Below are 13,486 nucleotides of genomic sequence, written 5' to 3'. Positions count from 1 at the left end.
GGTATGTGACGCACATGTGGTATCACCATGCTCACTGCACACCTAAACGAATTCATTAAGCGGTGTAGTTTGTAAAATGATGTCACTTATGGGGGTTTCTGTTGTTCTGGCACCTCAGGGGCTCTGCCAATGTGACATGGCCCCCTCAAACCAGTTCAGCAAAATCTGAACTCCAATATGGCACTCCTAACCTTCTTAGCTTTGCATTGTACCTCAAAATTAGTTTTCAACCACATATGGAGTCTCGGCATACTCAGTAGAAATTACACACACACAAAAAAAAATACATATATATATATTGTATGGTGCTATTTCTCTTATTACCCTTGTGAAAATGCAAAATTTGGGGCTAAAAACATTTTTGTGGGAAAAATTTGATGTTTTTATTTTCACGGCTCTACATTATAACCTTCGGCTAAGCACCTTGGGAGTTCAAGGTGCTCACCGTACATCTAGATAAGTTCCTTAACGGGTCTAGTTTCTAAAATGGGATCACTTGTGGGGGGTTTCCACTGTTTAGGTACATAAGGAGCTCTACAAAGGCAACATGGCATCCGCTCTCAATTCCAGCCATTTTTTAATTGAAAGTGTCAAACTGTGCTCCTTCCTGTCCGAGCCCTGCCATGCACCCGAACAGTAGTTTTCCCCCACATATGGGGTATCGGCTTACTCAGGAGAAATTTCTCTTGTTGCCCTTGTGAAAAACCAAAATTTGGAGCTATAGTAAAAAAGATTCATAAATAAGTAAAAGGTTCAATTTTTCCTTTCACACTGCATTAACTACTGTGAAGCACGTGAAAGGTTAATAAACTTCTTGAATGTGATTTTGAGGAGTACAGTTTTTAGAATGGTATCAATTTGGGGTATTTTCTGTCATAAGGCGCCCCCAAAGTCATTTCAAATGGGATGTGGTCCCCAAAAAAAAAAAAAAAAAAAAGAGTTTTGTAAATTTTGTTGGAAAAATGAGAAATTGCTGATAAACCAGCCATAAACCAGTAATCATACACAGATAAATTAGATGACATTTAAGGCTTGCATCCCATGAAGCAGCAGACCGCCATGCCCACATCCGGCACCTACTGAGTGCATGAGTTTGCTGTAACCCATAGGAGATACCTTTGAAATTGTTCTCTTGATTGTCCCAGCCAGCGGACATACCTCTCCGGCAGCGTGTAAATGCAGCTTTACAATTTCATTTTCTAAAGATCATCTTTGGTGAACTGATGATTCTTCTGTAACCAATCAATGGATACATTCAACTTCTTGGTATCCATTGATCGGTCAGATCCTAGTAACCAGGCTTGGACTGGCCCACAGGAGAACAGGATAATCCTCAGGTGGGCCACCACCATCTTATATAACCAGTACTTGGCACTATATACATGAATCACTATGTACAGACAATATCTCCAGTTCATTGTCATATAAATTTGTGATCGAGGATAATGTCACATTCGCATGTAGTTGAAAAATGGAGCCCTGGAGTTGGTTACTGGTGGGCACCTGGCACCCCAGTGCGACACTGCTAGCAAGGATTGGTTAGAAACAAAAAGGTTCAAAGAGAGCCTGTCGCATTGATCATGATCTGGTCTTATAGGAGCATGGATGATAAGAGAGCAGGAGGAACTGTATTGATAAATATTTTGTTCATTGACATCTCTGGCTATTCTGGGCCTCGGAGTCCAGTGGGCGGTCCTAATCAGAAATGGACAGCCAGCAGTTACATAGGAAAGGACACCAATGACTAGAACCACCCACTTGGCTTCCAAGTCAAGAATTAGCAGGGTTTTCAATTGCTAAAAGTACAAGTACCGATTTTGCTCCTACAGACACACGTTGCATTCTGTCCGCCTCCTCTTGCTCTACAACATGCTGCCCTTGGATTGCACAGTGTCCCAAGCTGACAGGTTCATGTTAACACTTTACTTGAATCTACTGGACACAACACACACGAGAGTATAAGTATATAATTCCATATGTGTTAATTCATAGTTTTGATGCCTTCAGTGTGAATGTACAATTTTCATGGTCATGAAAATACAGAAAAATCTTTAAATGAGAAGGTGTGTCCAAACTTATGGTCTGTACGATATATTTATTTTTTGGGGGTAATGTGGATAGAGAAGTCGTGCTTAGATCTTCAGTTTAGAAATAAATTTGATGCAAATACAACACTAGACCTTTGGACTGAAACAGCAGAATTTTCCTGATGTGCATGTATACCAGTACATACAGTAGTGCTCATAATAATAGCAGTGTGTTCTGTGTTAAAAAAACATGAGTTAATCACAAAATTTTTAGACTGGTTTTTATTTCCAGAACCCCTGTACTCTTCTTCATTTGACATACACTAACAGCTCGATGTAGCGTAGACTTGGTGGTAGGACCAGTGGTACAGCTATTTCTCCTGTGTTTCAGCAGCCATTTTTCAACACAACAATGCGATGCGGCACACTGCTTTTACTATTGTGAATGGCATAAACAAGCTACCATGGCCAGCAGCAACTCCAGACTTGTCTTTCAGCAAGCACACCTAAGACATCATTGGTCGGCAAATGTAAAGGTAGCTGCCAGGAATGGATCTTGATGATTTACAAGCCCAAGTGAATTCAAAGTGGCAGAACATTCTTCATACAACCATTAATATCCTCATTGATAGCAGTTAAACATGTGAGTGTGTGTATTTATGCGATCATCATCAATACTGAATAAATTGAGAGTTTTCAAAAATAGTTTTCATTTTTCCATCATTTGCAAATCATTAATATATCTATCCATCCTGCGATTTCCATAAGTCCACAATGTTTCCTTCTTGAGGTTACAATATCATTGCTGAGTGTATTTATCTAATCAAATATCATTTATGGAGAGAGCGTTGCCTTATAAGCATCAGACCACAATTAAGCAAACATGTAAACCTATAAAACCAACCTCCTGTCTCTCAACATCCATGTTCCAGACTACAATCCCCCCATCAGCACTGCAGGAAATGAGCTGCCGGGAATGGTGTGCGTAGGCGATCGACTGGATCTTGTCACTGAAAGACAAAAATAAATTTACTGGAATGACACAATTCCATATTGCAGGACAAAGGGCGCTAATATTTATATATTAAAAGGTATCAACAACTGAGGACTCTCAATTCTAAATATTTTTCTATCTACTGGCTAACACGGTACCAAGAAATATTTCTTTCCTGTATCAATATTTATATAATCACCCTCTATTGCAGAATAGAACTAATCTAGATCTAAGGATTCAGTGGGTTCAGTGCAGCGAGCCCAGGAAAGAGCACAAGGAAAATGCCTTCAGCTCACTTGTGGACGCAAGCACAAGGGGGATTAAAACTTGATTTTCCAAGTTGTGTGGGTAGCTCAAAAAGAACAATTAAAAAAAAAAAGAAACATTTAACGGAATACTTAAAGTGCACATCATATCTTGATAACTAAAATTCTAGCTGAAAATCTTGACGGATAAAAATTGCAGTAATGGACAATGAAAACCCAATTAATTAACCAACTGATGGTTGAATTTAAAACAAATTAAAAAAAAAAAAAAAAAAAAAAGAATAAATCACAGACAGATCCAGTACGTGTGAATTTCATCCAGATATTTTGTAATGTTACTCCGTAATGTTTACAGCCCCCACATGGCTATATGCACGCAAGTCTGGTCATGCTCCTGCTCAGACAGAAGGTGCCATCGTGTGAGGGGAGGTCCTCCCAAACCGGACATGCTCCTCGAGTTTATAGCACTCTTGGCACTGTCCAAAGCACTGACAGATAATGTCCCAGAGGTTCACAATTGGATTTAGGTTTGGGGAAAGTGAGCTGGTCTGTGGCATCAAGGACCTCAATGCACCATTGTACGGTCTGTCAGTGACTGGGTAGCTGATAGCAGTTAATGTGCCGCTGCCCATCACATGGAGAGTTGTACGACCCACCAAGATTATGCCTCTCCAGAGAATTCCCAACACCAAAATGGTCACCTTGGATGATGTTGTTGGCATCTCCAGCCTCTTTCACATCTGTGCTTAGTATGAACCTGCCCTTATCTGTGAGGAGAACAGGGCACCAATGGCAGAGCTGACAATTCTGGTGGTCACTGGTGAATGCCAGTCCAGATGCATGGTGCTTCGCGGGGTCTTTGAGCCGGATACATCACAGTTTTCACACCAAAATTCTGGAGTAAAAGCTTTGAAAAGCTAGAAAATGCAGGTGCAGCTCTGACTTTTGGAGGCTTTACACCAGTTTCTCCCAGCTTCAAAACAATGTGTGGCGCTGAGGTGGGACAAGTGGTGGCGCACGTTATGCCACAAATCTTACTCCAATAGTGGCTGGAGCAGGATTTGTGGTGGCAGTGTCAGATTTCTGGACATCCCCTCTTCAAGGCCGGCGTGAACAACTAAGTTCTTGATTAAATCGGGCCCCTTGTTTCTGAACAAACTGTGAAACACACACCAGTAGCACCGGCAGGTCAATTTATAGGGGGTTTGGCAGTGGCCCTCCTGTTCCTCCTCACACAAAGCATCAGATAACTGATCTCCTTGTTGGGTTGATGCCCTGTTATGGCATGTGCGTCTCGGGTGGAAAAGCAAGCGGTCGTGTGAAATAAATGAAGAATTCACCCAGGATATCGTCTAAACACTTAGGTATGAAATCATTCCTCAGCAGAGATTTCTTTCCAGAGGCGGTTGTAATGTCTCACGAGTCCACGACCCGTTTCTAGGCGACGGCCATCAGACGGCCTCCCCGGGTGCAATCGAGATCCTCCGTGGGATTGTGAACAAAAAACCCCAAAAACCTCATCACTGGATGCAGAACTAATACACATGACAGAGAAAGAAAAACAGCAGCAACCGTTGTCACGGGCCCGACAGTAAATCGTGACTGATGCATAAATAGAGATTACACTGTAAGATCTAAGTGACAGCACTGAAAAGAAATATGTAGAAAGCGGAAAATATAAAGCTGTATACTGTAGACTCCCGGGATTCAGGTGCTGAAGACATTGCCGCTGCTGTGGCACCTTTCATACAATGCACGTCTAGTTTCTTGCATAGGAGTGTGACTATAGGGGATATTAGAGGGGAGAGACATTTACCACCTATCCACAACAGGCTAAATACTTGATCCCTAAGGACCGTTACAGATCACAAGGGAGTCGCACCTCTTGTTCCCATGATCAGTGGCTCCCCAGCTGCCAAACATTAATTACTGATGCAAATCTCATGTGAAAAAAGATGGGAAAGATGTCCTTCCACTGGGGGGCAAAAAAAAAAATACATGCAGGCTTAAAAGGGAACCCATCATCAGAAAATTACCTATGGTCAATTTTTATTTATTTTTATTTTTTTTTTTAAACATGGCTTGATCTGTATTTAAAATAAATAAATTGCTGTTTTCATACTGGGCACTGAAGCTTTTTTAGACTCCAACTTCCTCTTGTTTCAGGAAATAATACATGTACATTAGCTGCAATAGTTAAAAGACAACTTTTGTACTGATGTGTCTAATGAGTGAGTGCAGAGGTCATTGTGGAGGGAGGGGGAGCAGGGGAGCCGTGACATCAGCTATTGTAATTGGTGGATCCTGTGATAGCAGTTGATTAGAGGTATTACTTGATATTGTAATCCTGCCTGGGATTAAAAAAACTTCTGTAAACTCTTCCTGAAAGGACAGGACATTTGGGTCTAAAAAACAAAACAAAACAAAAACAAAAAAAAAAAAACAACAACAATGGCCAGTGCAAAAATAAGATTACTAATTTTGTTGTTTTTCTATGAAGATTGTGATATGAATAAAAATGTTGCCAAAATTAAAAGTAAAAAAAAGAAATGCAACACAAAAACATGATTTCGACAAAGTCAATTTCTAACAATCGCTTCCTATTATGGCTATTTGTGTATCTGCGTGTCTCCCATGTGTAAGGGTCCGTTTAAAAGAATTGACCAATGACACTAAAAGACCGCCAATCTTTAATGGGGTTTTCCCACAAAAGAGTTTATTTTAATTAATAGAGTTTACTCCTCGGCTGCTTGCTTACACTGCAAGATTATCTTGAGTTTAGCACTGCTAGGAACGTGTAGTGTAGACGCATCCTGAGAAACCCGAACAGCGCAGCATGCCGCGATATCAGACAAGAAAACCAACAAAGCCAGCAATGCAGATGTTTAGAGAGCCGAAAAGAATCCGTGACTTCAGGAAAATATTATTTTGCCAACAGAATGTGAGTAAATGTGCCCTACTGTGCTGAACCGTTTCTTACTGATGTCCTTGCAGTTCTAGTGCGGTTCCTTTTCGGCCCCCGATGTCCCATATGATAACGGAATGGTCAGAACTGCCCGAAAATAAATGTCTCTGTACCGGGTCCCAACACAAGGACGTGACACCAGCTGGGAAGGAAGAACATGTTAATAATGAGGTTGTAGGATTACAGCTTATTACAGTCACCGGACACTACCAGATTATGTGAACAAGTTCTGCTCTAGAAGCAATAATGAAGAGCGCTTCATGTCAGCATCCATGAGCATTCTGTCAAGTCATTAACCAATTTATAAAACATACGATAGATTTTCAAAACATCTTGCTTTATTCAATATGGAGTATGAGCACCACGTGCAGAAATTACTGCACATGCCTACCATCAGTGAGGTTATTATTGGTTGTATGTGGAATGTTTTGCCACACTGAATGCACTTGGGCAAATCATCAAGATCTGCTGCTGCCAGCTCCCTGTACAATTTCCAACCAATGATGTCACATGGCAGCAGATTTAGGCCGCACAGGCTGCTCACAGTAGCTCAAGCACTATGTGGCCTGAAGTTTTAATGAAAAACAGTTTCTGGGACACTTTCATGCCAATTCGTGAAGGCCTCTACAAAGGCGCTGTCCACATTATCACCAGACCAAGCTAGCCTTTATAAGGGAACCTTATAACAGTCCTACTACCGGGATTATGGTGTGGTGTTACATTCATTTGGTCATGGAAACAGGGCTATGGCCATTTCTCCTAAGTGTCCTAGGAGTCATTTTTTAGTACCTCAACACGAGCATGTTACTCGTGCTACTGTGAGCAGACTGTGGCCTGAACATCCGACTGTGGCCTAAACATCCTACCATAGCCTGCAGTGTCTCCAGATTTGCCTGGCATTGAGCGAAACGGAGACGTTATTGGTCAGCAATTGCGCAAGGAGCTGTCCGCAGCGGATCTGGATGATTTTCGTGCTCAAATGCATTCAGCGTGGCAGCACATTCCTCAGACAACCATTAATAACCTCACTGATAGCAGTCAAAGAACGCAAGTGCGGGGATTTCTGCATATGGTGCTCATACTCAACACTGAATTAAGATGTTTTGAAAATGTTGCCTATATGTTTTCAACAGTTGACTATCACTAACAAGGCTATCCATCCTGTGATTTTCATAATTTCATGGCTTTTCCTTCCAACATTTCAATGTTCAGTGTAGGTGTATGAACACACACAGAGTCCTACATGGCAAGGCACACGTAGTCCTGTAGTGATAAACTGCTACAAGTAGCCTAGTAAGTGACATTGAAATCGGGGTCTCTGACCCTGTATCATCTCGTTAGCATGTTCCTGCCATGTAATCCGAGAAAAGATTCCCTTTAACAGGTAAACTGCTCAGTTGCTTGGTTTTCACAAGCACTTTCCTCTTATTAATTGGATGAAAGTGCAAACCACTAAAGTGGAGACTAAGATTATAAAACACGCCACAATCTGTTTTAGGAGTCAAAACACATCACTAACATGCCATCCACTTTTTTTTCCTGAGTGGGCGATTCCACTCGATCAGAATTTTTCCAGTCCTATATTTGATGGAGCTTCCCTCACTTCCTAGCATGCACTGTTCCTGCCTATTTCCAATGTATTCTTGCACCACACAAAGTTTGCCCCTCTGTAAGGACAGGATTAGTGATGAGCAAATATACTCGTTACTCCAGATTTCTCGAGCACGCTCGGCTGTCCTCAGAGTATTTTTTAGTGCTCGGGGATTTAGTTTTTATTGCCGCAGCTGAATGATTTACATCTGTTAGCCAGCATAAATACATGTGGGGATTCCTAACAACCAGGCAACCCCCACATGTACTTATGTACATGTACTGCTGAATATACATACGGTATGTATATTCACACTAATATATTATATCTATATACGGTATACTGTATATTATAATATTCTAATTCCTACTGTATAGGTACCGTCACACTAGACGATATCGCTAGCGATCCGTGACGTTGCAGCGTCCTCGCTAGCGATATCGTCCAGTGTGACAGGCAGCAGCGATCAGGCCCCTGCTGTGCTGTCGCTGGTCGGGGAAGAAAGTCCAGAACTTTATTTCGTCGCTGGACTCCCCGTAGACATCGCTGAATCGGCGTGTGTGACACCGATTCAGCGATGTCTTTGCTGGTAACCAGGGTAAACATCGGGTAACTAAGCGCAGGGCCGCGCTTAGTAACCCGATGTTTACCCTGGTTACCATCCTAAAAGTAAAAAAACAAACACTACATACTTACCTACAGCTGTCTGTCCTCCAGCGCTGTGCTCTGCTCTCCTCCTGCTCTGGCTGTGAGCGTCGGTCAGCCGGAAAGCAGAGCGGTGACGTCACCGCTCTGCTTTCTGGCTGCCCGGCGCTCACAGCCAGACCAGAGAAGCAGAGCGCCGAGGACAGACAGCGGTAGGTAAGTATGTAGCGTTTGTTTTTTTACTTTTTAGGATGGTAACCAGGGTAAACATCGGGTTACTAAGCGCGGCCCTGCGCTTATTTACCCGATGTTTACCTTGGTTACCGGGGACCTCGGGATCGTTGGTCGCTGGAGAGCTGTCTGTGTGACAGCTCTCCAGCGACCAAACAGCGACGCTGCAGCGATCCGGATCGTTGTCGGTATCGCTGCAGCGTCGCTATGTGTGACGGTACCTTATGTGAGGGCGAATATAAATGTTACTAACACAGTGGGGCTGTTATATAGGGTCTGTACAGACAGGTAGTAATAGTGCATATATCAATCAGCACGGAGGGTAACATGCAGGTGAGGCTGCGGTCTTGCCACCCAAGTATTTGGATCTTTTGGACATGTATTCAGCCTCTTAAGGTACCTTCACACATAACGATATTGTTAACGATATCGTTGCTGTTTGTGACGTAGCAACGATATCGTTAATGAAATCGTTATGTGTGACAGCGACCAACGATCAGGCCCCTGCTGGTAGATCGTTGGTCGCTGAATAAAGTCCAGAACTTTATTTTGTCGCTGGACTCCCTGGAGACATCGCTGGATCGGCGTGTGTGACACTGATCCAGCGATGTCTTCACTGGTAACCAGGGTAAACATCGGGTAGCTAAGCGCAGGGCCGCGCTTAGTAACCCGATGTTTACCCTGGTTACCATCCTAAAAGTAAAAAAAACAAACACTAGATACTTACCTACCGCTGTCTGTCCTCCAGCGCTGCGCTCTGCACTCCTCCTGTACTGGCTGTGAGCCGGAAAGCAGAGCGGTGACGTCACCGCTCTGCTTTCCGGCTCCCAGACAGTACAGGAGGAGAGCAGAGAAGCAGAGCGCAGCGCTGGAGGACAGACAGCTGTAGGTAAGTATCTAGTGTTTGTTTTTTTTTACTTTTAGCATGGTAACCAGGGTAAACATCGGGTTACTAAGCGCGGCCCTGCGCTTAGTTACCCGATGTTTACCCTGGTTACCGGCATCGTTGGTCGCTGGAGAGCGGTCTGTGTGACAGCTCTCCAGCGACCAAACAGCGACGCTGCAGCGATCCGGATCGTTGTCGGTATCGCTGCAGCGTCGCTAAATGTGAAGGGGCCTTTGTTTTTTTTTACTTTTAGCATGGTATCCAGGGTAAACATCGGGTTACTAAGCGCGGCCCTGCGCTTAGTTACCCGATGTTTACCCTGGTTACCAGTGAAGACATCGCTGGATCGGTGTCACACACGCCGATCCAGTGATGTCTCCAGGGAGTCCAGCGACGAAATAAAGTCCTGGACTTTATTCAGCGACCAACGATCTCCCAGCAGGGGCCTGATCGTTGGTCGCTGTCACACAGAACGATTTCATTAACGATATCGTTGCTACGTCACAAATAGCAACGATATCGTTAACAATATCGTTATGTGTGAAGGTACCTAAAGTCTGTACTTGTAAATTGCTGTAATTAGAGGTTGATGCTAATTCCTAGATAAATAGTGCAGTCTAAACCCACAGATGAACGTTGTGTGGGGGAAAAAAAAAAAACATGCGCACTAGATTTATTGTAAGCCAATACTGCCGAAATGGAAAATATAGGCATATTCCTTTATGTTATCTATATACGATTCATTTATTAAAGAAAGCTATAACTAAAGACATAATACAGCTATTCTCACCGTGGGAACAGTCCTATAGTAATGCCAAGTCTGCATTGGGACGCCACCATAGGTGCAGACTTAATACACATTCACCTTTATCATCAGTGCAGTGTAGTGAGTATAGTCACAGTAATGTCTAAATCCTCTGCTAGAGATCAGATGTTACAGGGAAATCAACCAGAATGTGCACCTAAGCCCAGGTTATAGCATTAGTCATATATGACAAGTCATTGGAAATTAGGTCTCAGATCTTGATCAGTGGTGACTATTAGGGCTCCATACTCATTTGCGAGAAAAATGGACAAGTGAAATCCGATAAAAAAAAAAAAAAAAAAAAAAAAAAAAAAAAAAATCAGATTGCACTCTGACAATGGGTGACAACTCATCTGCAATTTTTCTCTCAGCTGAAATCGGACTGAGGAAAAAAAAAAAGGCAGCATGCTGCGATTTGCCGCATATCTCGGACAAGACTTGGCAATGCAAGTCAATTGGTGCGAGGAAAACAACAAAAAAAAATTTGCACAGCACTCGAACCATGCGAGTGCTGTCCGATTTATACACACCCATGTCCTTTGAAAAGCCGGTAACTCATCTGCCATGTACAGTATAATCACAGAATGACAGGATAGAATAGATTGTATATCTGTGTACAGTATATATTCTGACATCAGTGACATACATATACACATTATATACATATATATTTTACACATAAATACATATAAACGCACACACACGATTGCACGCACACGCACTCACGCATGTTGAAAGATATTTCCTTTGAAAACGATGTGTAAGTGACAGAATTTATTTTTCTTTTAAAATTGCATTGCAGTCGGATGTAAATCAGATGCTAGGTGTGAAAAATCGGATTGTACGCGCATTACACTCGTCTTTCTTTCCCGTTCGGATATCGGAACTTTTTTTTTTCCACACATATGGGTAAGAGCCCTTTGACTAGTCGCCTCAGATCTGGAATCAGCGGTGACTATTCGCCTCAGATCTGGAATCAGCGGTGACTATTCGCCTCAGATCTGGAATCAGCGGTGACTAGTCGCCTCAGATCTGGAATCAGCGGTGACTAGTCGCCTCAGATCTGGAATCAGCGGTGACTAGTCGCCTCAGATCTGGAATCAGCGGTGACTAGTCGCCTCAGATCTGGAATCAGCGGTGACTATTCGCCTCAGATCTGGAATCAGCGGTGACTAGTCGCCGCCTCAGATCTGGAATCAGCGGTGACTAGTCGCCTCAGATCTGGAATCAGCGGTGACTAGTCGCCTCAGATCTGGAATCAGCGGTGACTATTCGCCTCAGATCTGGAATCAGCGGTGACTAGTCGCCTCAGATCTGGAATCAGCGGTGACTAGTCGCCTCAGATCTGGAATCAGCGGTGACTAGTCGCCTCAGATCTGGAATCAGCGGTGACTAGTCGCCTCAGATCTGGAATCAGCGGTGACTAGTCGCCTCAGATCTGGAATCAGCGGTGACTATTCGCCTCAGATCTGTGCTCATACTGAGGACGGAGTACCAATATATAAAGCTGATTATCGCTTGTTTCAAAGACCCTTTTTTTCATACTCTATTTGGGGGGGGGGGGGGAATGGTCGTTAATCTAGCCAGTCATGTAGTCCCCACTTGTGGTGTCTACAGCTGACCCCTATTTAGATGGGGAGAAGTCACATAACATTTTTTTTATCAGATCATGCAATGAAACAAATGAACGTTTGATTGCTGCCATGGTGATAACAGTCAATGATCGGGTATGAGCAGCCATTCGGTCTAATTTTGTACAATGATCAGAAAAATTAAAAACATGGAGTTTTCACTACTGTCTGTAAAGGGAAAAGGAGGATTGGGCATGTTCCATTTTTTACCAGATCTTTAGCTCCTGCAGGAAATAAGCCACTAGCAGAGTGGTCTCACAGCATTTTATTTCCCCCTCCCCATAAGAATATGCATGAGCACTGCACCAAGATAACTCAGGTAAAGCTAGCACTGCAAACTAATGGATATTGTGAAATTGGTTTCATCACCGAAACAAAGCAATACCCGTTAACTGATGATCACTCACCTGTATGTCCCTTAAAAGTAGTAATGAGGCTACAATTATCTTGTTCAAGTTTTAGAATAGTGACCTGCCCTGAATGGTCACCGACAAACACATGCCTCGTCTCCACATCAAATCTGTTACATCACTGTCAAGGAACAGACGCCAAGAAAATGTCATTAAAGATAATCTTTAAAAGAGAACTAGATGGTGTAATAGAAAAACTGTATATAGTGCACATAGATAATGTATAAAAACAGTGTTAGGCTTCTTTCACACTAGCGTCGGGTTACCGACGCTAGCGTTGTGTCCGCCGCACAACGGGGGCAGCGGATGCATTTTTCCAGCGCATCCGCTGCCCCATTGTGAGGTGCGGGAAGGTGGGGGCGGAGTTCCGGCCGCGCATGCGCGGTCGGAAATGACGGACCGTCGGCCGCAAAAAACGTTACATGGAACGTTTTTTGCAGCCGACGGTCCGCCACAACACGTGCGGTTGCGACGTGTGGCAATGCATCGCTAATGTTAGTCAATGGAGAAAAAAACGCATCCTGCAAGCACTTTTGCAGGATGCGTTTTTTGTCCAAAACGACGCATTGCGACGTATTGGAAAAAACGCTAGTGTGAAAGTAGCCTTCACCAGAGCATGGAACAGGTCTGGAGCCCACAGATTATTTGCTTTTGTGGCCCTTAGAACAGATTCCTGTTTTGAGTCATCATGGAACATTGCACTGACCAACCCCCTCCCCCCGCCGAAAAAAAAAAATGTGTTTGTGGATATTGATGTAGATCGTATTATAATGAGACAGACCAGACCACTAAAGTCAGTCATGGTCATTTGGTGTCAGCACAGCCTGTCTGACATCTCTGCTGTCTTTCCCATAAAAAAATAAATAAAAACTTAGTAAGCTTCTAAACCAAAACCAAGAGCTTTGAGGAGGGAAAAAAAGAAAACTTTTTTTTGGAGAGGATGAAAGTAAGGGGGAACACCCACTGAGTTCTGAACCTGCAGCCCCACAAGCAAGTACTGCAGGAAAGGCAGCTCTTAAAAATAAAGGTAAACAG

At 43.2% G+C, this 13,486-nt stretch overlaps 1 protein-coding gene across 1 annotated transcript in view; it reads right to left on the bottom strand.

Annotated features, from left to right (window-relative positions):
• Positions 1-13,486, bottom strand: part of WDFY2 (WD repeat and FYVE domain containing 2) — an 86,656-nt gene that overhangs the window by 23,644 nt on the left and 49,526 nt on the right. The window contains exons 6-8 of the mRNA XM_069758884.1: positions 12,449-12,561; positions 6,268-6,394; positions 2,932-3,037 (exon numbers count right to left, since the gene is read on the bottom strand). Coding sequence (XP_069614985.1) covers positions 2,932-3,037; positions 6,268-6,394; positions 12,449-12,561 — 346 coding nt within the window. The remainder of the gene's footprint in view (positions 1-2,931; positions 3,038-6,267; positions 6,395-12,448; positions 12,562-13,486) is intronic.

The sequence above is a fragment of the Ranitomeya imitator genome, chromosome 3 (assembly GCF_032444005.1).
Source record: "Ranitomeya imitator isolate aRanImi1 chromosome 3, aRanImi1.pri, whole genome shotgun sequence".
Taxonomy (NCBI): domain Eukaryota; kingdom Metazoa; phylum Chordata; class Amphibia; order Anura; family Dendrobatidae; genus Ranitomeya; species Ranitomeya imitator.
Note: the sequence above shows the minus strand (reverse complement) of the source record. Positions and strands in the feature narration are given on the sequence as shown.